General features: G+C 35.1%; 4 protein-coding genes across 4 annotated transcripts; 2 read left to right on the top strand and 2 right to left on the bottom strand.

Annotated features, from left to right (window-relative positions):
- The first annotated feature begins 4187 nt into the window (after positions 1 to 4187).
- Neos (nuclear receptor coactivator protein neosin) lies at positions 4188 to 6210 on the top strand. The gene is made up of 4 exons (XM_069056228.1): positions 4188 to 5211; positions 5262 to 5461; positions 5523 to 5668; positions 5731 to 6210. The coding sequence occupies exons 1-4, from the start codon at positions 4496 to 4498 to the stop codon at positions 6064 to 6066; spliced, it is 1398 nt and encodes a 465-aa protein (XP_068912329.1). The 5' UTR covers positions 4188 to 4495; the 3' UTR covers positions 6067 to 6210.
- Positions 6211 to 6319: 109 nt separating this feature from the next.
- Cdc27 (cell division cycle protein 27) lies at positions 6320 to 11276 on the bottom strand. The gene is made up of 5 exons (XM_069056216.1): positions 11061 to 11276; positions 10916 to 10991; positions 10715 to 10862; positions 9879 to 10416; positions 6320 to 8469 (listed from the first exon to the last, which is right to left on the bottom strand). The coding sequence occupies exons 1-5, from the start codon at positions 11082 to 11084 to the stop codon at positions 6793 to 6795; spliced, it is 2463 nt and encodes an 820-aa protein (XP_068912317.1). The 5' UTR covers positions 11085 to 11276; the 3' UTR covers positions 6320 to 6792.
- Positions 11277 to 11482: 206 nt separating this feature from the next.
- On the top strand, positions 11483 to 13188 carry LOC138136927 (zinc finger CCCH domain-containing protein 15 homolog). Its single transcript, XM_069056237.1, has 7 exons — positions 11483 to 11544; positions 11599 to 11709; positions 11769 to 11970; positions 12024 to 12262; positions 12318 to 12572; positions 12630 to 12857; positions 12910 to 13188. The coding sequence occupies exons 2-7, from the start codon at positions 11638 to 11640 to the stop codon at positions 13087 to 13089; spliced, it is 1176 nt and encodes a 391-aa protein (XP_068912338.1). The 5' UTR covers positions 11483 to 11544; positions 11599 to 11637; the 3' UTR covers positions 13090 to 13188.
- Positions 13179 to 14238, bottom strand: zuc (Mitochondrial cardiolipin hydrolase zuc). Its single transcript, XM_069056246.1, has 2 exons — positions 13696 to 14238; positions 13179 to 13499 (listed from the first exon to the last, which is right to left on the bottom strand). Exons 1-2 carry the CDS (start codon positions 14135 to 14137, stop codon positions 13255 to 13257), a joined length of 687 nt encoding a protein of 228 aa, XP_068912347.1. The 5' UTR covers positions 14138 to 14238; the 3' UTR covers positions 13179 to 13254.
- Between the last annotated feature and the right edge of the window lie 10446 nt (positions 14239 to 24684).

The raw sequence follows: 24684 nt of genomic DNA, 5'->3' as shown, positions 1-24684 counted from the left end.
ACATAAAGCAGTGAAAAATACTAAACTCTCCATCTCAATTGTTTCACGTTATGTAGAAAACCATTGTATCCCTGCAGATTAATTCCCGCCAAACCGGTTTCTGTGTCTGTCTTCTGTCAAAAAACGTGCAATCTACCAGAGTACGGAGTATACCTGCGTCCTCGGTTTGTTTGACCCAAGGAGGTTTGACCAAAATATAAATTTGTAAATAGAGGACCCACTGTACATCAAGTTCGAAATTTCTTTCAGGTAAACGCGAGCCTTAAATAAATATTCACTACGTGCTTACTTACAATCATTCCCTACAACCTACAATACTTAATGACAACGTCAATCAATTCAAAGTATACTCAATTTCATATAAATGTGCATCTAAGCAAGCCATGAAAATCTGATTTTCTGTTGGTAGTAAAGCTAAAGCTAGTGACCATGATATAAAGAAGAAGAAGTTCTTATGTATATCGTGCTAGTGACTTTAACTTTCAAAGTTGCTTGCTCTGCGCGAACCCGATTTGACTAATTTTTTAGTTTTTGTCCATTTTAACATTGCTGATTTCAAAAGCAATGTTACGTCTTTTTACTGATTAAATTAAAGTAATTTTTATTTGTTTTTGTCTTTGTATTTTTACCAAGTAAAGATTTATTGGACATGACCTTCATAAATGTGACTTTTGTAATGTAACTAAATTAAAGGTGCTTTTACAAATGCACAGCTCACTTAATGAACATTTATATGAAATCAATTATTGGAGAAAATCAGCGAAGTGGCTGACCTCTGGTGGTAATTTTTTAACTAACGAAATAGGGAAAACAAATGTTTACGTATTGGCTGTCAGTGGCGGATACACCCATATGGTCAAAATGGTCATGACCACAACCTTTTTGGACGGCCGAATTTTCGGTAGATCTACCGAATTCGCATAAAATCTACCGATCTACCAATTAAAACCTCAAATCTACCGAAAAGTCAGTCAAAAAAATTTCATAATCTATGTAACATTTTGCAAAAATGTCCACACAAAAAACTAAATCTCGAATATACTTTAATGTTTCAATCCATGACATTGATGAGTCATCGATATATTTGCGAAAAAGAAAAGAAAAATCGAATTCGTAATTTAAATAAATAGTAGTTAATGTAATGTTTTAGGTTTTCGCATTGAAATAAAATGGATTATGTCGCGGATTAAAAAAAAAAAGTAAATAACTGTATAAATGGGATACGAAAAAATTTCTTTTATTTTTTATTAGGTTCTAATCTTTTTTCTTTTATATACTTTTGTTTTAGTGTAATAGTGTGTTATGTACCGTTACGTTATTATTTTCCACAATCATCTACCCCATAAATAATAATAAACACTGAACTTTTCCGGCTGTATTTGAAGAAAACGCAGTTCAAAGAGTGCACCTTCAGACCAATGTATCTTTGTGAGGGGAGTCCCGATTTTTTTTTATTTCCATATTTGGACTACCGAAGTGATCCCCTACAACGCCAACGCTCTGAAGTCGGAATTCGCGAATTTTGAGACACCCTGTATATTTATTTATTATTATTAATTCATTTTCCGCGTCACTGTATAAATATCTTGAAGTTCTGCGGCGTATGTACAGGTGGATAGGTCTGCCTGTGATCAGCTGTGACCACAACCTAATTTGAAGGCTGGATCCGCGCCTGTTGGCTGTAATACATTTCAATCGCCCAAAAATAGCCAAATTCGTTTATTTTTCATAATAAATTGTGCCTGAAGTGATAACGAGTACCTCAAAGTGTTATTGTTCCGTGCCGCAGTGTGATACAGTGTGATATTTAGTGAGCAAAGACATTTCTCTGCACTCTTTCCATGATGTTATTTCCCAATGAAAAACTCTAAAAAATACCAAGCAGGAAGTTTTAAAAATCGGAAAACCTATTAAAGAGCTTCTAGAAATAAGTGAGAATAAAGTCAATTGCTTTATTGGCCCCTAAGAGTTGGGTATCAATCCCTAATAATAAACTGTTTAAAACCCCTTGCAGCAAGTCAAGATGTTGCGATTTTTTGCAAGCAGACTCAGGGACTCAGGCTAAATTCGGAGATATTTTTATTGGGGGTTACAAAGCACTTTCTACCAACCGATTTTATACCTTTGGGCAAGTTTGGGAAGCTTTGATGATTATTGATTATAGGTAAAAAGCTATATGTAAAAACACATCAGCAAAAGATGTTAAGTGAGACAATTGAAACTCACAGCCATTCCCTTTCACAATTTACCAGTGGGTACTCACAATAAAACCGTAAAATGTCAACAAACCACTAATAGGTAACACTTCTTAGGTACTATAATAACAAATTTTATTGACCGAACTAGTGTTGTTTTTTTGTAGTTCGTGAAGGTTAAATTTTGGTGTAAAAGAAGCAGGAAATGATCTGGGTAACGCTGCTGATGCTGACAAATTTTCTCCAACTGTTGATGTTAATGAAGAAACAGCACAACAGACAAACATAAATGTTGAAGAGCCAGTTTAGAAAGTTGCAATGACAAAGGTCTTGGTAGACAAATCAAGGCAAACTGAGAATCTTGGTGGTTCTTATAACTTGCAATTTGTTTTAAACCATTTATTATAATGTAAAATGTAAAAAATTGTTACCGGCAAATTAAATCCAAATACAAATGAAATCAGCTGTTCTTTGTTTTCCCTATTTCGTTTGATTTCGTTCAATTTTCAGCGCCCTCTTGCGCCCTTGCGGTTGCTGATTTTCTCCAATAACTACTACTTTCCTCAGTACTGCCAATTTAACAAAATTAAAGCAATGCAACCTATTGTTTTTTTCGTCGTCCGCGCCGATAATAACAAGTCGTGCCCGTCGTCCGCGCCGATAATAACAAGTCGTGCCATTCGATGTGAAATGGCCACCAGAGGCACTTGGATCAGTTGGATCGCGAATGAATGGAAACTGTAATAACTACGGAAGGTTTACAACTAGAATAAATGTCAACCGTTAATTCGTCATTGATTATCAAAATAACAATAAATACAATAAGAACTTCAATCATAATCGGTGCAAATCATTTTGTAATATTAATTTGTGTTCGCGAGAAACAGCTAGACATAAAAAGGGTTTGAAACTCGAATAAGTATCAATTGTCATTGATTGTCAAAATAACAAATACAATAAGAACTTCGATGACAATAATGCAAATCATTTTGTGACATTAATTTGTATTCGTTAGAAACAGCTAGACATTTAAATTTTGACAATTTGAATAAATTTTTCCTTCTGTAATTTCTGTAATACTATTACAGTTTCCCATAACGCGCGAGGTGGTGACATCTACCGATATTTTGACTTTTTTCCGGACGCAGAGTTTTGAGCGATTGGCACGACTTGTTATTACGATCAGCGCAGACGACGGTCGTGCCATTCGATGTGAAATGGCCACCAGAGGCACTTGGATCAGTTGGATCGCGAATGAATGGAAACTGTAATAACTACGGAAGGTTTACAACTAGAATAAATGTCAACCATTAATTCGTCATTGATTATCAAAATAACAATAAATACAATAAGAACTTCAATCATAATTGGTGCAAATCATTTTGTAATATTAATTTGTGTTCGCGAGAAACAGCTAGACATAAAAAGGGTTTGAAACTCGAATAAGTATCAATTGTCATTGATTGTCAAAATAATAAATACAATAAGAACTTCAATGACAATAATGCAAATCATTTTGTGATATCAATTTGTATTCGCTAGAAACAGCTAGACATTTAAATTTTGACAATTTGAATAAATTTTTCCTTCTGTAATTTCTGTAATACTATTACAGTTTCCCATAACGCGCGAGGTGGTGACATCTACCGATATTTTGACTTTTTTCCGGACGCAGAGTTTTGAACGATTGGCACGACTTGTTATTACGATCAGCGCAGACGACGGTTTTTTTAAAGATGGAATAGATTATAATTCTATTTAACCTATTTCTCGTAAGAAACAGCTGTGGTTACCATTGTATGTTAAATTCTATGATGTTTTATTGTAGGTTTAAACTACTTAATCTTTCTGGCAGCAATACTTCTAAACTCTGTTTTTGAGCCCGATGCCGTTAAGCCATAAAACGACCGAAGCGCTGACAGATTCCAGTGCGTCCAAAACATTTCATGAATAATTAATTAATGGGCAATTTTAGGTCTCAACCAGTCTTCGTTTTGAAAAAAAACGGGCTGTTGGTTTTTTTGTTGTTCTATCTTTATATTCTTTAGGTTGGTACCTACTTATAGTAAATTATATTCCTAAATCCTAACTTAACTTCATTCCAAGCGTTGCTGTCAAATGTCATAATACTAGCAATAGTTATGTTTGTTGTCTTTGGGTTATTATACAGTTTTGTAACGTATACATGTTTGTAAAGAAAAACTGGAAATACTTGTGATTTATATTAGGTTAGCGTAGTCGGAATAATTCACAATCAAAGATTCATGAAATTATCAAACATTCTTTAAAAGAAACACAAGATGTATCGTACAGATAAACAGTTTATGACAAATCCGGCTACCGCTTCATCTCGGATATACATTGGTGGTCTCGCAAAGACAATTGTTGCCGCTGATTTGGAAGAAAAATTTAAAATACACGGCAAAATTCTGGGACTCGTACTTCAGATGGGATTTGCTTTTGTCCAATATGAGAATGAAAGTCAAGCTCAGGCTGCTATCAAAAATGAAAGTAACACAATGCTTCACGGGAGAAAAATATGTGTAAGACAGGCATTAGATAAAAGTCAAAAAGGAGCAAATAATCCTAACAATCAAGCTCAAAATAGAAGACCTGGTCCGCCACCACCTCCACAAGTTCATACCAGTGAACCACCTCAAATGCCTCAACAGCAGTTTTCAAAACCTGTGGAAGAACCAGTCAAAACAGTTATAAAATCTGAGTTGGAAAAGGACACAGTGGAACATGTTCCTCCAGTTGTAGTTCCTAATGCAGGCTCAAAGAACCCACAATCAGTTTCAGAGGGACTTATTAAAAATGATGAACCTCCAGAGAAAAGACCTAGAAAACGGAGAGTAAGAAGTAGAGATCGTTTTCAACCAGTTGATGTATACAGGGATGATTCATATTATGGAAGAGATGATTACTCAGGTGGGAATTATAACAATCGACCTCCTGTTATTGATCAACCAGATCGAAATGATTGTGAAATCATTGTTGTATCCAAACCATTAACGTAAGTTTATAAATAATTGTGTTATTTATTTTTAACAACTTTTACTAAAGGAAATATGCAGAATATATTGAACAAAGGTTGAAGACATTAGGACTAATTGTTGACTTACTTTTTCCAAATGAAGATGTACCTATTGGTAGAGTATTAGCAAATATTTCTAGTAGAGGATGTTTATATGCAATTCTAATTATGCCACAAAATGAAGAACATAGAAGTTTAACTCTGAACATTCTACATGGCAGTCCACAAGGTAAATAATGGCTTGTTCTAATAAATCATCTTATAAATTAATGTATGCACCTTTTATATAGAGCATCGTAATATGCCTATTGAAGATGCACTGGTACTGATTACAAGAAATTTTGATGGTTACATGCGTGGAGATAAGACAAGTACTGAAATATTAGGACCTGGTGGAGTAATGAATGTTTCAGATAGACATCCAACTTCAATGCAGGTATTTTTTTCTTTATTAAGTAAATGACACAATTTAACATTTTAAATGGTGTTCTATTATAGTTACTGCTGAACTTGCTGGCTGAAAACAGACAAATAAGTTCAGCTCAGTACGACCGATTATTAAAATATTTACAAGAAAGACGTGAGATTCAACATCAACATGAAGTTGATGAAGGAGTTGATCAAGATTCACAAGAATCAAACAGTAAACAGGCAGAGCTGCAAAGTCGCATCATGAATATATTAAATAAAGCAAATGATAATCAACCACCACCTATAGAATCTTCACAATCAAATGAGGTCGCCCCACCCTTATTGAAGGACCCATCTGTTCAAAAGGCATTAGACAGTTTATTAGGTGGTGAAATGTTTAAAAATATAAGTGTAGCTCTTTAAATTTAATAATTGAATGTTGTTTTCACTGGATGAATGTTTGCTGGCAGCAGCCACTTAATATGAAGAATTTCAATTTTGTTTGAGTTATATGTTTTGTTACATGAAATCTCTATGTAGGTTATCAAATATATAACCCAAAACTTATTTAGATTAATGAATTATTAGCCAGCAAAAAAAAATTGTAAGTAGACCTAATGTATGACAAATTTGAATTACAAAATAAAATTCAGCTTCTGCCAAGGAGAAACAACGGTAGCATAAATATTTTATTAATTACATTGTCAAACTTTATACACAATAGAATAAATAAAAAATGTTGGAATTATATAAAAATAATTAAATTCTATTGTCTCAAAATTAAAACAACCATATAGAAATGTACACGTATTAAAAAAGAAAATTAAAACGATAAAAATAAAATCTATAATAATATACATCAGTACTGAAATTATACATTAACTCTTATAGTCACATGTATTATTTAATTAAGAACAAACCTATACTTTACGAACACATCTTTTACATTTCACAAGTTTATAATATAGTGCAAATGAACGCTGAACTGGCAAGATGCAGTCTAGGTTTACTTCCTTCTGTAGAAAACAATTTGAAAATTTAGGAAAAGATTGAATTAAAAAAGTTTGTTGAAAATCGCAGTTTAATCACATTTTTAAAAAATAAAAAAAATCACTTCATAAAAATGAATGAAATTTGGTGTTCATTGCATTAAAAACTATCTTCGCTATCATCTGGAAGATTTCCAAAATTTAATGCTTCTGGCTGTAATCCTGATGTACTCTCTGATGGAAAATCTTCAATAGCAGGTGAAGCAGGGGATTCTACTGCAGTAGTGCTTCGTCCAATGGAGGGGTCAATAGCTTCTTTAATCTGACTACTGGCTCCTTTGGGATCTAAATCGGTAGCCCAACTAAAATGCATTAACGCTAAATCTGTATTGCCTAATTTCTTATGAACTTTGCCTATTAGATAATAAACTAGTGACTCTTTGGGAACAATTTCTTTTAGTTCTTCTAATTCTTTTAGTGCTTCCGCATGTCTGCCTAGAGCAAAATAAATAGAACCTCTATGGAACTTGCACAAAGGACTTTTTGGATTATTTGCTATGGCTACATTAAATGTCTTTAGGGCCTTTTCAGTATGCTTCAACGCATGCTGAACAATACCAATATGGCAGAGTATAACAGAACTTTGGGGATTAATGCTCAGAGCTCGCGAGTAATTTATTTCTGCTAAATGATAACGTTCCTGTTTTGAATAAATAGTTCCAATGCCGAACCATGCATTATAATGTCTTGAATCCAACCGAATTGCATTTCTAAAACAACTCATGGCCTTATCCAACTCTTCCGTTGTGATATACTCGTGCCCAAGAAGTGTATAAGCGTATGGAAATTGCGGGTCAACTTGGACAGCTCTCTGGAAAAATTTTATGGCCGTATCGTGCTCCTTGTGTAAAGAAAAACAATTTCCGCTCACGCACCACGTAATTGGGGAGTTTTTATTCAAGTTTATTAGATCTTGGGCCAGTGCTGATAACGTTACTTCTTTTTGTAAATGCCACAAAGCGGTTGAATATATGTCCATAAATTGTATCCTACAAGGTTCTAGATTGTGCACTTTACTAAAATATTTTATACTAGATTCGTAATCGGCCAGTTCGAAATACGCAAGGCCTAATAAACAGTAAACCCAGGAGGTCTGAAACTGATTTGGTGGTAAAGCGTTGAATTCATCTATAGCAGCCTTGCAATCAAAATTTGACAAGTTCAAATATGCTTGTCCTAAATTCCGCAATAAACACATCAAGCCTTCTGCACTTTGTTTTTGCATTAAAACAGCTTGTTGTACGCAACTCTCAATACTATTACTATTATTATTACTTATTGCACCTTTCTCTATTTTTGTATCTGTAGACGTGATCGTTTCACTCTTTTCCTTATCTAGCCTATTTCTCGTATTTAATTCTGAGTAGGCAGAATTTTTATTTAAATTACACTTTGTAATTCGCTGTTTGGTTTTTCTCGACGGTGACTTTGGAGTAGCGAATTTGTTTCTGTTGGGTGATTTGTTATTTTCCTTTACTGAGTAACTGTTACTAAATAATCGCGAACTACGCCTAACATTCTGGCAAGGTTGAACAGAAATAGCGATTGTCGGTGTTTTCGTTACGTTCGTTGATTGGCTAAATAGTGGCTTGCAGTTTTGAAGAATTGGTTCCTTTCGATTGATGAACTGATCTACTTGCGCTTTCATTCTCTTGGCCAATGATTGGTGATGATTATTTGATTCCGTTAGTTTTGGCTGTGAAACTAAATTTGGCGTACCCATGTAAGTATCAGGGGAAGTGTCAAAAAAATGACCAAAACTCGGTTGTGGAGTACCCTGTGAATTAAATAAAAATTAAATAATTACTAATAGATGTTCCGCTCGTAATTTTACAACAAACTAAATAAATGCACACACAGAGTGCAATATAAAATAGTTATTATGTCATTTACCAGTTGTTAATTCAAATTTTTGTAATTGTTTTAAATTATATCGATAAATTGGTGTGCTACAATCACAGTCATTTTATTCTTTTAGATCACAAATTAAACATACTGTGTGTTTTTGAAATATATGTATGAATAAAGAATGGTAATTGGTCATGAGTAGAGGTCATAAATAAAATTTAAAAAAATCTAAGATTCGTTTTTGAAATAAAATTTCATGAAAATCTCCTGTACGCTACAGAATTAAAGACGATTAAAGCAGTAGTCCTGGTTGTTTAGCTACCATCATTATAGGTAATTTAGACATCAATTGTCGATTTATGCTCACTAGGATTAAAAAAAAAAATTATTAATAATATACTTCGTCCAGCGAGAGATTGGGAGATTTTAAATTATATTAAATTAACCCCACACTACAAAATGCACTAGAATACATTAATTAGAGCATAATTTCAAGGCAAAAATGTTACTGCTTGAAGGATATATTTCAAATTTTACGTGCGCTAGGTATTACTTTCTCTACGTAGAATTTAGTGATTTTTATGTCAACCAATCTCTCGCTGGACAAACTTTACCTATTTTTGCCAGTTGTGTGCAACATGTGTGGATAAAAGTTAATTTCCTCTTATCAGTTTAGATAATCAAAAAGGATTTGTTGGACATTTGGGATTCCCAAAGGAGTCTATTTTTTTTTTGTACATACATTTCAATAACACCCTGTATAATAAAAATCTAAGTTATTTTTTAGATTACAATATGAGTTGGCTGTTTGAGTTGGCAATAAAACTGGTGACTTTTATATCATGTTCCAACGAGAAAACCATTTTATCAATAAAAGATTACAAAAACCAAGATTTTAAATTTATGTCTGCTGTCAATAATGGCAATAAAACAAACGGAAATAGGTACAACTCAGTCTTTCCAATTTCATGTAATTTTTTTTATTGCCAACTGAAACAGTTATTGTTGCTCACGCGGTAGAAACAATAGTTTCTATTAATTATTTTAGAAGTATTACATTTTTTTATTAAAATAAGAATAACTTCAAGAATCATCACTATTTTTCAGTGCATGTAGAATTTCTAAAAGTTACATTGTGCCTAAATGAAGACATGATTTGGTTCACTGTAATATCCATCAAGCACTCAAATTCATTTATTTATCACATGCTGTAAATTAGGTAGTTCCCCTGATTTATGTTCAAGATAGAGAACAAAATTTGATAATTTGCTAATGGCAATATAAATTTTGAAACAAAACGTGCGTCTTTTCTTGTATTATTTACATTGTGGTACTTACATTATTTGTAGAATCCATTCGAAGTCTCATTGATTTCATTCTTGATGAGATAGGTACAAAACCAGAAAGCCACACGGATTGAGAACACAAAGGGCTTTCATCAGGAGTGCATATTTTTGAATTAGTATTTAGACTTGGATTTAAATTCACCAAAATTTGTTGAGGTGTTGTAATATATGCCTCTTGATTATCTTGATTTGGTGTACTATTTGTTATAATAACGCTCTCAATATTGTTTATGTTACTTCCCTGGCACATAGATAAATTTTCGACTCCAGATATTTGGAATAAATTTTGTGGATTAGGCTTATCACCTATTTTGCATAGATTTTCAAAACTGGACCACTGAAATGGATTCAATTTCAATGCTCTTCTCCATGCATCTATGGCTCTTGGTTTTCTTTCAGTTTTGGCAGCTATGTTACCTAATAATGATAGAGCGAAAGATGCCTGATCACCATATTCTGTGGTGACATTGTCTAGGCTATCTGAATCGTTAGTAGTTTTTTGTAATAATGCCGCTTCTGCTTCAGCATATCTATAAAAATATTGTTTCATAAATATCAATTTTCTTTAGAAATATAACAAATTTTTATGATTATACTGTTAAAATTACTTTACTTAAAACATGAACTAAAAGATTATATAAATGTACATAAGTATAAAATATTAATTGTGCTGATACATATGAATCTTTTACAAATTAGTATCCGTTTAATAAAATTTCATTATGTAAATTTATTCTAACAGCCTTTTTATATAAACATTTTTAATTGTTGAAAATAAAAACCTTACAAATCTAAAATATCAAGTGGAATACTTCTACAAATACTTACTTTTCAAGATCATAAGCACATATTCCTAACAAATATCTACATTGTATTGAAGCATCTGTCCTTTCTTTCAATATATGGTAGGCATGGTCTTTTTGGCCACTTCTGTAATATGCAGTGGCTAGAAGGAACAAGCTGTCATCGGACTTTACTAAAATGAAGGATACAGCAACATTTTTTTGTTTGTTTTTTATAAATACAAACCTTCAGCATATAACCGTTCTGATAAGAATACAGCATCAGAATAATAATAATGATTCAGACAGTGCCAGATGGCAGCCTGTAAAAAAATTGCTTTTTCAGTACTGGAAAGCAAAAATATAATTGTAAAGAGGTTAACTACAAGTACCTGTACTGGTTCTTGCACAATCATCGTTAAATAAGAACTTCAGAAATTTAATTCATTGGTTATACATGTACTGAAGCCTATGCATTAAATATTGATATATATGATTAGTATACTGCAACACCTTTTTTTAATTACGATTATTTTTGATTTGTTTGACATATGACCACAAATGCAAAATCAACGGCCATTTTAACTTGGATCAATTTGTAAATAATGGTAGCCAACGAAAAGAAGTAAAATAATAATGGGAACATTAAATATGTGAGCTATTTAAAAAGTCATTTTGTTGGGGAATCTATTTGAAGTAATATAACTGTTTTTTATTTCGTAAAATAAAAAAAATAATTTGTATGTTTTGTGCAGATAATTTCATATTAAAAATTTAGCAGAATGAGTATATGTCAAACTTCATCTGTCAAATTCTAGCTGTCGCTGTCATATGTTACTTCCATGAACATCTAAGAAAGAAGTTCCATGTGGAATCGTAAATAGTAAATAGCAATATCTTTCTTATTTTTTTTCAAATCGCAATTAACAGTTAGTTCATTTAAACCACCTGCGTTTGTAAGTTTAAAAAATGCCACCGAAGAACAAACCCGCAGCAACTAGTAAAAAAACTGAACAGAAGAAGAAGGAAAAAGTGATCGAGGTATATTTATAAAGAATTTTGATTTACTGTAATAATTTTAATAAATATGAAAATGGTAGGACAAAACTTTTGGTTTGAAGAATAAAAAGGGGGCAAAGCAACAAAAATTCATACAGCAGGTTGAAAAACAAGTGAAAACTGGTGGACAGCATCCAGTAAAAGATGATAATTCAAAAAAGCTAGAAAAAGAAAAAAAATTGAAAGAACAGAAAGAAATGGCGTTGCTATTTAGGTCAGTCCAAACGCAAAAAGTTGAAAAAGGTCTAGATCTAGACACAGAAAAAATTGCTTAGATACTTAAAAAAATATTTTAGGGACCGATCCAAAGTCTGTGGTATGTTCTTTCTTTAAACAAGGACAGTGTGGGAAAGGAGATAAATGTAAATTTTCTCATGACTTAAGTATAGAACGAAAAGCTGAGAAAAGGTCACTCTATGTTGACATGAGAGATGATGAAGAAGATGAAACAATGGAAAATTGGGATGAACAAAAATTAATAGAAGTAATTGAGAAGAAACATGGTAAAACAGGAAAGATGCCAACTACTGATATTGTAAAATAATGTTGAAAGCTTGATTTATTTATTTTTTGACTTACAGTGTTTGTAGATCTGTAAACATTTTTTGGAGGCTGTAGAAAAATCAAAATATGGATGGTTTTGGCAATGCCCCACTGGAGAAGGATGTATCTATAGACATGCATTGCCACCTGGATTTACACTTAAAAAAGACAAGAAAAAGGATGATAAACAAAATGAAATATCATTAGAGGATCTAATTGAAAAAGAACGAGCAGCTTTAGGACTTAATCAAACTAAGGTTACATTAGAATCATTTTTAGCATGGAAAAAACGAAAAATTGAGGTACTGCACTTATATACTTATAAAACGTTAAAATTGAAATTTTAATGATTATTTCAGGAAAAAAAAGATGCCGCCAAAAAAGAAGAAGACAAAAAACGTATTGATTTTAAGGCTGGAAGACAAGTAGGACTTAGTGGTAGAGAAATGTTTAGTTTCAATCCTGAGATGGCTGCACAAAATGATATGGAAGAAGGAGATGAAGCAGTTGATTCTTACACATATGATGATGAAGATGATGGTGTAGATTATAGAGAGATAAATTTAGACCTTATTGAAGCTGAGGAAGTGAGTTACATATTTAAAATGTTCAAATAAAATAATGTGCATTATTTTTAAGGTCGATGGAACAGGGACTGTAGCTACTGAAGAAAGACTTCAAGCAACTTCCTCAAATGCATCAACAAATGGAACTGAGCTGGATGGTGCATCTGCAGTACCTATTAATGAAAATTTGTTCCTCGAGGAAGACTTAGAAGCTTTAGATGAAGAACTAAATGACTTGGACCTAGAAGAATAAAACTGGAAGCTAATATTTAGCCCATTTGAGATATTGCTTTACTCAATTCAGTATGCACATTTGCAAATCATAAAAAATAAAAATCTTCATTTGTTACAATTTTGATTTTTTATTTAATAAATGTTTCATTTCTAACAATTTTTAATTTTTTTGTCAACAATGTTTCTAAAAATTATAGGCATATATATCTGGAAAGGTCTTCCATAGCAAATCAAATTCATCTTTATAAGAAGTAATCATGTGTGAATTATTAGTTATTATTACAAATTCAAAATTATTAACACACCCTTGTAAAGTTAAATTTAAAGACCCCAGGAACATTTTATGTAGATCTAAATCCTCTGCATCAATAACACAAAATTTATGATGCATAAATGTATCTTCATTAGGTGGTACTCGCACATCAAAACCTTAAAAATTGATATGTTAACAATTTAAGTACATATATCAATTAGTGTTTAATAGGTAAGTAGATAAAGAATTGGCACATGGAAAGTTAAATTTTACATTCTAAAAATATTTACATGATACATAAATTTCTTCTTATTTTAGAATATGTATTTGCCACTTCTTTATCAATGCATCCCTAATAACTGTTTTGCTTACCAAGTTTCTTCTGCAAAAATTTAAGTTTTGAATGTTGCATTTTGAAGGTAATTGCATCTGTAATTATTCTAACATTAACTCCTCTATTATTAGCTTCAATTAATGCATCTGTAATTTGTTTCAATGTTAGATGATACATGCACAGTGCTATCGACAATTTTGAAGAAGATAACAACCTTATAATAGTCTCTAAATAGGTAACTGAGCAATTATTTCCACATTCTATACTATTTAACATGTGCTCCCTGCATTTTGTATTTTCCATTGTCCAAAATATGCAGTGGTAATAACTATTATCAAATTTGTTTTTTCGAAGTTTCAGTTCCTTCAATTTCTTTTTATACCTTCGTTTAACAAAGTAATTTATAATTGCAGGAATGACTGCTACACTCACTGCGGTAACTATTTTGCATATAACTTTTAAATGCATTTTGTGGACCATTTATGGAATCAGAACAATGAAAATATAGGTTATAACGATTAACCAAGATATCTAGAAAGAATGGTATATCAACTCGACGCCATTTTGCCGTTCAAAACCGACGCCAGGTCGCCAGATGTCGCTATAGGAGCGAGGGACTGTCAAACTGACAGCATTCTGACAATTTCGTTGGTGTTCGCGTTGTTGCAGTCTAATCCAATTTTAAATTTAAATTTTCAAAGATGAAGAAGTGTGTCATTTGTGGGCATGTTAAACTCCTAAATAGGGATGCATCTTTATTTCGCGTTCCATCGGTAAAACATCATAAAGTCGCTGATTATTGATTTTATTTAAAATTGATAGACAACACCAAGCCAATTTTTTACATCCTTTGCAGAACTTAGAAAAGCTCCAAGTGTGGAGTAAAGCGTGTGGAACTACATTAGGGTCAAAAGATTTTATCTGCATGCGACATTTTTGTGACCGATACATTAATGCTACATTTGAAAATGAAATTTTAATTCGAAGAACCTTAGCACCCAATGCCATTCCTACGCTCCATTTGGGTTCGGGTCCTTCCACAGAAAACATCCCGTTATTTTCACATACCAGATCCCTGTAAGTCTCATCCCTGTGTGTCCTGCTAGGGCTCTATGCACTAAAGTACCTACACTTCTATTCACTGAAAAAGCATACACTTACTTTTGCTTGTGTAAATCAGATTCACGAGTACCTGATGTCACTCCCATTGTCAGTGGCAGCTAATTGAAATAATTCGATTTCAGTCGAAGTAAAAGTGTAGTTAAGGCCCCCTCAATGAATTCAATTTTCAAAGTTTATGGACCTTTACATTTATAAGAGATGGAAAATATGCGCAAGAGATCTGCACATTGTGAGAGAACAGTTGACCGTTACACTTATTTGTTGGTTTAACTCGTAGCCTAACGGTCAACATGTTTGTTGTCTCACAGGACGCAGAATTCCTTTGCGCAGTGACGTTACTGTGATACTGTGTGACAGAGCATCCTTATTTGAAAGGTTCATTGTGGGTTGTTTAATTTTGGTATAATAAAAATTCGTTTGTACATTCTTACCTGATAACTTAATATGAGTAAAGATGGAAATAAATATCAAGTAAATTTACACAGCCAAAAAATTGCAAAATTCTCTCCCAAGACTTGTATGCTTTTTCCGCGCCCTCTAAACAGACATTTATGTGTTTCTATTATTCTATTTTATAGATGTATAAAATCCCAGAATATTCCTGAAGTATCCGCAAGTACGAAATGCACCCAATTAAACATAAAGTAGGTTTGGTAATCTTGTAGTTATCTTGGTTTTTACGGAATATTATCTGTTGCTTTTATCGGATTTAATTAAATTTAACGGGCTTTTAAAACGAAAAATCTGAGCGTATCATTGTTCACCGGTAAGGCAACAAAATTTAACAATCCGTTATATTTTAGCAATAAGTACATGTTACATGTGAATACCTATTTTACAATTTATAGACATGCCAAAGAATCCCAACGGAGTCCTCTATTTCCCATGAATACCCAATCCTCACAAACACATATGAAGTAAGTATTATACTGAGTTAGACTTTGTTCACAAACATTAATCCCATATTGCAATTAATAGAGTTATCCCGAAGCCTCAATCCAGTGCTCCTGAAGATCCAGTTTCCCCGTCGTTTTCGTTATTTAACTATCTGAGTAGCAATGACAACCACGTAGATTTGAGTTTACAATCTAATTGGGGTATTCATAAAAATGAAACATCTATTACAATTAGCCATATTAGTGACACCCGCACCATTCCAAAAATTGATAAGGCGATAAGAGTGGAGCGAACTGATTTGAAAATATTTTTAAATGAAAAAATCTCTTATCGGAAACCTGGAATTCAAACCATAATTGATTTTATGCATATTTTGCGTGAAATAGAATTAATTCAACTTTGTCCAGGAACTGGTATTGCAGAAAGAAGCAGTAAAAAATGTTCTGGGGAAAAACCTGCAAATAGAGCTCAACGATGTCATGCCTGTTGTATTTTAAGAAAGTCATTACTTAACAGAGCTACCATTTTAGACAAAAAGAATAAAACTGCTAAACTAAAACAGCAAGCGGTCAAAAGAGAATGCTTCTATTTAAGAAAGACCAGAGAGCAACAACGAAAACATATTTGTTTGTTACAACAAAGAATGGCTAGCATGCCACAAAAGACGCTGGAGAGCTTACTTTCCAAGCTACCTGAGTCGCAACGACTAACTGTGCGAAGTTGTTTTGCTTCAGCAGGGCGTTCTCCAAGGGGTAGACGATATGAAAAAGAATGGATCTACACGTGCATTTTGTTAAAAATTAAAAGTCCTGCTTTATATCGGCATTTAAAAACGAAAGAGTTACTTTCACTTCCTGCCACCAGCACTCTATCTAACTATATTAGGAACATCGATAGCAGCTATGGCTTTCAAGAAAAATTATTTCAAGTCATTAAAGAAAAGACAAAAGATATGAGTGAATATGAACGACATGGGACTATGATGGTGGACGAGTGTAAGGTAACTCCAAGTAAATATTTCGATAAAAATCGTCTCGAAGTTATGGGTTTCGTCAACTTGGGAGAATATACCCCTGAGAGTCAAATGGATCAACTAGGAGACCATGTTTTAGTATTGATGTTCCAATCGTTGGCAGGAAAAAATATGCAGGCTCTTGGGTGTTTCTTGTCACATGGGAATGTTGTAGGCTCAATACAAGCAAAATTGGTTTTGGAAGCTACAATTTTGTGTGAAGCATCAGGACTGTTCATCAATGTGGTCACTTCTGATGGTGCCACGTGGAACAGGGCAATGTGGAAAGCTTTTAAGGCGGAAAATTCAAACGAGCCTTGGTGTGTACATCCGTGTGACCCCGCACGGAAATTGAGAATGGCATCAGACTTTCCGCATCTTTTAAAATGCCTACGAAATAGACTTGTGTCAAAAAAAGAATTACATGTGCCTGAAGGACGGGTAAAACTGCAACATTTCCACAATTTAATTTCGTATGACGCCAAAAATGAATATAAATATGCGTCAAAGTTAACTGAAAAACATGTAAATCCACAACTACATGAAAAAATGACCAGTCGATATGCGTTTCAGTTATTTAGTGGAACTGTTGCAGATGCTTTACAATTGTTAAAAGACAAAGGAGAACCTGGATTTAACGACTGTGACCCCACAATTCAATTTTGTAGGCGCATCAATGAGGTATCAGACGTATTAAACTCAAAAGATAATTATAGTGCTTTAAGACCAGGTTCTAAACAAGAGAGAGTGTTAGAAGATTTTTTAACATACTTGGACCTATGGGAATGTTGTGCTGAACCTAATTACTTTTTAACACGATCGACAGCACTAGGGTTACGAGCCACCATTAACACAACTTTAGATTTGCTGAAATACTGTACCACCGTTCTTGGATTCAAATACTTGATGACAACAAGAATTAATCAAGATCCCCTCGAACATTTTTTTGGACTGTTGAGAGCTGGAGGTGGTGCAAACAATAATCCTGAAACGTTGCAAGTGGCTCAAATTTTTAGGCTGTTATCCCTCTATTCTCTTGTCAAACCGCCCAAAGGTAGTAACGTTACAGGAGGCAATCTACTTGATGCATTAGTTCGGCAAGAAGATGATACTGTAAGCTACAATACAACAAAAAAGCAATTAACAAAAGTCGAAATGGACCTTCAGTTAGACCAAGCTTTGACACGTGATGTTGGAAATGGGGCAGCAATGCGATTTGCTGACAACGAGGAGGCCTTTGCCTATGTGTGTGGCTTTATTGCCCGCAGACACAAACCAAAAGATTGTTCTTTGTGCTACAAGTCAATCATTGGTGATGGTGACGAGAACTACAATGCCTTCATTATTTTGAGGAGCCGGGGCCACTTAACTTTTCCTTCCGTTGATCTAATAAGGTTACTACAGGAAGTTGAGGTTATAATCTCTGACTGTTTAAAAGCAACCATTAAAAGGAACACATTACTTGAAATTTTGTTCAAAATCCAGCAACACAAAATTCATAGTCTTGTGGGATGTCCTGAACATGAAAAAACATTGACGAAATCAATAATTATGTCGTTTTTAATCACAAGAATGTGTTTTTCTTGCCAAAAAGAGGCTAGAAAACGAACTGCCGCCACAACAAAATCAAAACGGCACGCAAAGCTTGCAAAACTTGTTTAACTTTACTAATTGTATCTATTTTTATTAAAAAATAACATTTTGTTTAACTTTCTTATCGTTCCACTTAACATTTGACAGTAGGGTGACAGTCCCCGAAATGTCACATCTGGCGTTCGTTTTTGATCACGTAGTTGCAGGTATAAGTTGGCATACCATTCTTTCTAGATATCTTGCGATTAACGAATAATAATTATATCGCACGGTGGGAAGCACAACGTTTTCTGTGCATAACCTTATTAACCCTACTTTAAAAATGTAATCGTAGTCGTAGTCTCATATTTATCCCGTTATCGAAATTTAGTTGTAATTACATACAACATTGCACGTATAAATATTTTTCTTGATATCGTCATTTTGTGACTCGTAATGGTCACATAAATAAATGCGGCAGCATGTAAAATGTAAAACGTAAAATCGTATTTCGGTCATCGGTTTTCAAAGTAAAATATTTATAAACAAATTATCTATTAACATATCAAAAAGGGAATAAAACATTTGTTTAAAACAGTGTTATTTTAATTACATATTTTATGTCCGATCGGGCGATTTTGGCCTACTTATGGACTAGTTTTTAGGGCGTAATTCACTATATTAATTATATTATAGTCCGGGGCTGTAAAAGTTTTTGCCGCCCTTGTTTATGCCGTTATATTATACTACAGTAATAACAATAACTGGCTTATTCCACCTTTCTGATTTTTGTGTCGTTATTTTAAAATTGAATCTACCTAAATTATTATAAAATTGAAAACTTCGACCGGACATAAAATTTTGTATGTACTGAGGTAAACGTTCTGTGTAGTAGAAATGACAAAATAATTTTGAGTTTTGAAATTTACCACCCAAAAAATAACGTTCATAATCAAGACGGTAATCATGATGACAATAAAGTATGGATTACAATTTTTTTTTTTTGAATTGACAGACAATGACAGCCAAAATTTTTTGGCCGGCATAGTACCACGGGCATAATTAGTGTTTGTGACCCTAGCGTGTTATGTCACGCCGCGCGCCACAAACGCCTTCATTACGCCCTTAATACATAAATAACTATTATGTTATTATATACGGGTGATCTAGAACAGAGTAGATAGTATGTACAGTTGGCTTCAAAAAAAAACGGGAAATGAAATTTTACTTAATGTGAATTGGAAATTTAATTTGTCAATTTATGTCAATTTGTCTGTTTGACAGTAGTATTTCTGACACATAAGTGCAGTTTTTTAACCTAAATTCTAAAAGGTCGTTTCAAACTATAAAAATTTAATAAAACCTTACAGAACTTTTTCTGACAGTTCCCGTTTTTTTTAAAGCCAACCGTACTATACAATGGCGGCCATTAATTTGGAAACACCAAGATTTTTCTATTGTAAATTGTTTGTCACTTTAACAATGTTATTGACATATTAATTTCGGCTGTCGCTGTGACAGTCCGTTGAATGCGCTCAACGATGACATGGGTCCATGGGTGACATCACAGAACGGTGACTAGAGTTCATGACATAACGTTTACACTATCAAATATTAGAAATATCCGGATTCCTGAATCGAGTTGAGTTGAGTGAGCACGGTGATTCTCCGCTCCGCAATCGACCCAAAATTTTGACCGTTGCGAGCTGGAAGAAAATCCAAAGTTAGTGGTGATAGAGAAAATAATAAAGGACGATTGTGCAAGTGAAAAAAAAAAACAGAAGGAAAGACAAAGAACCAAGCGAGTTGGAGTAAAATATACGGTTAAAATCGGTGTAGTAGAACCGCATCGCAAAGTGATAGGAAGAAACAAAAAAAAAGGAGACAACTTTTTCACGTACGAAAAAAGAAATCGGAAGAAAACCCCTTAGCGCTCTGAAGTAGGCAACACATAAAGCAAGCAAAGGTAGAAGGTATTGTATAAAAAGAAAAAAAAAAAAAACAAATGAAAAAACAAGAAGAGAGCAACGTAAGTACAAGGGTATTCGACAGACGATAGCCGGAAAAGACAAAGAGAGGAAGAAGAGAACAATGATATAAAGAAGAAAAGCAAAAAGACAGCTAAAACACCGCCAAAGGAAAAGAGAAGCGACACGGAAATGGAAGACCTAAAAAACATGATTCAAAAACTCATGGAAGAAGTGAAGGAGATCCGAAAAGAAAACCATAAATATCATGAGATCCTAGGCAAGCTCGCGGAAGAAAACAAAGAGATAAAGAGAGAAAACAATGAAATGAAGAACAAAATGCAATACATGGAAGATAAACTAGAGCAAATGGAAAGACACCAGAAAAAGAACAACATAGTAATTTATGGAATGGAATTGAAGAAAGAAAAAAATGAAACGCTGGAGAAAAAACTAGAAAAGTGGATCAAAAATAACCTGGGAATAAACGTCGAGATTGAAAGTGTGTATAAAATCAACAATAAAATGTACGTGGGAGAAGTGAGTAAATATGAGAAAACAGCAAGACACACCAAATGGAAGAACAAAAAGAACAAACTAAAAGAACTCAAGATTCAAAAAACTAGATAAACACATACAAGGAAATCAGAAAATGGAAAAGACACGGCACGGAAAAGGAACACGAAATAAGGAAAACTCAAGGAACGATTGGAAATTGGCAACACGGAATATAAGAGGACTAAGCGGAAAGGAGAACGAACTAATAGAAGAATGTCAAAAAGTAAAAGTAGGAGGAGCAAAAGTACTATATTGAAACGTAGCAGGACTAAGTAAAAGAGGGAAACAATTCTGGGAATACGTACGAAAATTCGAGGTAGTAGGGCTGGTGGAAACAAGGGTGGAGGAACGGAACTGGAAAAAAATAGAAAAGAAGCTACCGAAAGAGTACAAATGGGAAGGAAAATGGGCAAAAGGAGAAAAAAAAAGAGGAAGAGCTGCAGGGGGAATATTAACAGAGGTGAAGTTGGGGATGGAAAAAAAACGAAAATAAAAGGTAGTAGAAGAAGGGTGCATGGAAAAAAACGTCCATATAGGCAACGAGTGGTGGAAAATAATAACAGTGTAACAAGTTGAAGGAGTTTATTGAAACTTAATATAACACTTGATATTTTGTTGGTACGTTAAATTAAAAAACTGCCACGGGTAGTCTCTTTGAAAGCCCAGATGAAAGAGAGCGCAACCAAGATGGCGATCTCCGAGCAGGCAGTGGGGAATGTGTTAAGGTACTATATCACAAAGGTATCGCCAACGGTGCAGAGATATATCTCCCTCTCTTTTAATTTCGAGCAATGTTAAGTTAATCTGTTTGACAGGATACAAACATCCCTTAAAATTGTGTATACTTCTATCTTTGTCACACTCACGGGATTTATCGATAATGTCCTCTCTTTTAATTTCGAGGCGAAAAATTGTGGAGCGGAATGGCGCTACCTTCTAAAGATATAGTACCTTAGAATGTGTCGTCGGACAGCGTCCCCTATGCGTCGTTTTGTTACAACAGTACCTATATAACAAGGAGATGAGGATAACAACAGGACGGGTAGAGACCACAATGAAGAAAGACAGGGAAGAATGCATGCTTGTAGGGGGGGATTTCAACGGGAGAATAGGAGGAAGAGGAGCAAGAAATTGGGAAGAAGAGAAGGGGGATGGGAAAAGAAAAACAAAAGCCAAAGCGGAAAACGCAGAGGGGAAGAGGCTGATAGAGTGGATAGAAGAAAATGGATGGGAAGTGCTGAACGGGAATAAACGAAGGGATGAGGAAGGGGAATTGACCTACGTAAATGAGGCAGCATGGAAGAGAGTGAAAGAATTCAAAGTGGGAGAAAGAATAGACTCCGACCATCTCCCGCTAGAAATTACCATAGAGGGAACGAACCAAGAAGAAAAGGAAACGGGAGGAACAAGAGAGGATCAGAAGAAGGTGACAAAGTGTGGGATGAACAAGGAGTGAAAGAGTACAGGAGGAGACTAGAAGAAGCAACATTTGAGGAGCAGGAAGTGGAGAAGATGGTGGCAGAGCTGAAGGAAGTGATCGAGAAAGCGACGAAGAAAAAGGAGGTGATAGTAAGGGGATCAAAAGGGGCAGGAAAGAAAAATGGATGGTGGGACAGAGAATGTGAACAACTTAAGAACGAAGGGGTAAAAGCGTTGAGAGCGTGGAGGAGGAACAAGAGCGATAGAAGCACATTACTAGAAGCCAAAAGAAGATACAGAGAGAGATGCAAAGAGAAGAAGAAGCAGGAGAGGAGGAGAAAAAGATAAAAGAATAAAAATAGAGAGGGAGGTGTGGAAATACATATACAGAGAGGGAAAGAAAAAGGAATCAGTGAGCGAGGAAATAACAATGCAAGAATGGGAAAAGCACTTTAGGAAACTGCTGGAAGGGAGAAAGGAAGAAGGAGAGGAAGGAACACAAGTAAAAGAGAAACAGACGGTCCCGGAAGGGACAGAAATCACAGTGGAAGAGGTGGAAAGACAGATAAGGAAGCTGAAAAAGAGAAAGGCACCGGGGAGGGACGGGGTGCAGAACGAAGCGTGGATGTATGGGACCGAAAAAATGGTAGAGAGAATGGCGGAACTGATGAACAGAGTATGGAGGGGAGAACGATTCCCGGTAGACTGAAGAGAGGGCGTAATATGCCCTATCTATAAAGAAGAAGAGAAGAACAAAGCGGAAAACTACAGAGGAATAAAGAGTTATTCAGGAGAGCCTGAACACGGGAGTTGTATGCGTCAGTCTTGGGCGAAAGGATGAAGAGAGAGATGGAGGAAAAAGGAGTGGTGCCGGACAGCCACGCCGGATTTAAAAAGGGAAGGGGCACTATGGACAGTGTGTACATCCTGGACCATCTGGCAAAAAGCGAACTGAAAAAGAAGGAGGGGAGGATGTGCACACTGTTCCTGGACTTCAGGGCGGCGTTCGATAAGGTGGACACAGAGAAAATGTTTGAGTGTATGAGAGAGAGGGAGAGGAATAAGAGAATGGTTGGTGCGGAAGGTCGAGGAGATATACGGGTGAACAAAGTACAAGGTAAAGATGGGAGAGAAAGAGGGTGAATGGTTTAAGACGACAAAGGGAGTGAGACCGGGCTGCCCGCTCAGCCCCTTGCTGTTCACGATATACGTGGCGGACGTGGACGAAATGTTGAGGAAAGCGCAAGCGGGAGGAGTCGTGGTCGAGAAAGTTTGGAGCCTGGCGTTTGCAAACGACATGGTAATTGTTGCAAAGAATGAGAGAGAGAGATGAACGAAATGATGAAGAACCTGAGAAAGTATGTGAGGAAGAAAAAGCTGGAAGTGAATGTTGAGAAGACGAAAATAATGGTTTTCAACAAGAGAAAGAGGAAGAGTGAGGAGAGCGAGTGGAAGTGGGAAGAAAACAAGATAGAAAGAGTGAGCGAATTCAAGTACCTGGGATACACCTTTAATGAGAGAGCCACAGACAAGGCGCAAGTGAGAGAGGTAGTGAGGAAGGCGAACAAGATAGTTGGATGCGTGCGGGGAATAGGAGAGAGAAAGTGGGGAGGTGAGTTCGGGAGGAGAATGATGATGTTCGAGAGCATGGTAGAGAGCGTACTGATGTACGGAGCGGAAATCTGGGGATGGAAAGAACAGGAGGAGGTGGAGAGGAGTGCAAGAGAAATATTTGAGATGGGTGCTAGGAGTTGACAGAGAAACACCAGGGTACATAGTGAGGGAAGAGTGCAAGAGGAGCAAGTTGAGAGTGAAAGCGGGAAAGAGAGCGGCAAAGTTCGAGGACAGAATGGGCGGAAGGGAAGAGTGCAGGATACTGTCTGAGTGCTATAGAGAAAAGAAAAAGAGCGCGGATGTGAAAGAGAGAGAGAATTACTGCAGGAGGGACGGATATGCCAGTGAGGAAGTGGAAAGAATGAGAACGGAGGGGAAATGGATGAGCGTGGAGATGAGCGAGAGGGACAAAGACACGGACAATCAAGAGAGAAGGGAGAGAATCAGAGAATCCAGGTACAATTGCGGCCACGGAATTTTGGCCGTCACTTTCATGTCAATTCAAAAAAATGGAAGTAGTCCATGCTTTATTGTCATTATGGCTTTTGGAATTGACATCCAAAACTTTGTCAATGTCATATTTGATTCAAATAGTTGCGAACATGCTACCAATACCCTATTTCAATAAAGTGCGGATAATAGGTATCCCTGTTCCAAGATTGCACGAAATGAGGAAGCGCGTTTTCTTGTAAGGCTTGTCGCCCATTGAGCTGAATCAAACCGAACCGAGGCGAACCGAATCGAACCACAAAAATTCGGAACAAACAAATTACATGTTTTTAAATCATAGTCCGCACATTTGTTCGAATCGAACCGAACCGAACCGGATCGAACTATATTAATTCGGCTGGATCGCTTGCTTGAGC

The sequence above is a fragment of the Tenebrio molitor genome, chromosome 1 (assembly GCF_963966145.1).
Source record: "Tenebrio molitor chromosome 1, icTenMoli1.1, whole genome shotgun sequence".
In the NCBI taxonomy this organism is placed as follows: domain Eukaryota; kingdom Metazoa; phylum Arthropoda; class Insecta; order Coleoptera; family Tenebrionidae; genus Tenebrio; species Tenebrio molitor.
Note: the sequence above shows the minus strand (reverse complement) of the source record. Positions and strands in the feature narration are given on the sequence as shown.

What these genes read in the sequence shown, in the direction of transcription:
- Neos (XM_069056228.1), top strand. Translation starts at nt 4,496, where the DNA reads ATGTATCGTACAGATAAACAGTTTATGACAAATCCGGCTACCGCTTCA. An exon ending in GTTGTATCCAAACCATTAAC is followed by an intron (nt 5,212 to 5,261) that starts GTAAGTTTATAA and finishes CTTTTACTAAAG; the next exon opens with GAAATATGCAGAATATATTG. An exon ending in TCTACATGGCAGTCCACAAG is followed by an intron (nt 5,462 to 5,522) that starts GTAAATAATGGC and finishes CCTTTTATATAG; the next exon opens with AGCATCGTAATATGCCTATT.
- Cdc27 (XM_069056216.1), bottom strand. Translation starts at nt 11,084, where the DNA reads ATGATTGTGCAAGAACCAGTACAG. An exon ending in TTGTGCAAGAACCAGTACAG is followed by an intron (nt 10,992 to 11,060) that starts GTACTTGTAGTT and finishes ATTTTTTTACAG; the next exon opens with GCTGCCATCTGGCACTGTCT. An exon ending in TGTGCTTATGATCTTGAAAA is followed by an intron (nt 10,417 to 10,714) that starts GTAAGTATTTGT and finishes ATATTTTTATAG; the next exon opens with ATATGCTGAAGCAGAAGCGG.
- LOC138136927 (XM_069056237.1), top strand. Translation starts at nt 11,638, where the DNA reads ATGCCACCGAAGAACAAACCCGCAGCAACTAGTAAAAAAACTGAACAG. An exon ending in AGATGCCAACTACTGATATT is followed by an intron (nt 12,263 to 12,317) that starts GTAAAATAATGT and finishes CAGTGTTTGTAG; the next exon opens with ATCTGTAAACATTTTTTGGA. An exon ending in GGAAAAAACGAAAAATTGAG is followed by an intron (nt 12,573 to 12,629) that starts GTACTGCACTTA and finishes TGATTATTTCAG; the next exon opens with GAAAAAAAAGATGCCGCCAA.
- zuc (XM_069056246.1), bottom strand. Translation starts at nt 14,137, where the DNA reads ATGGTCCACAAAATGCATTTAAAAGTTATATGCAAAATAGTTACCGCA. An exon ending in ATTTTTGCAGAAGAAACTTG is followed by an intron (nt 13,500 to 13,695) that starts GTAAGCAAAACA and finishes TCAATTTTTAAG; the next exon opens with GTTTTGATGTGCGAGTACCA.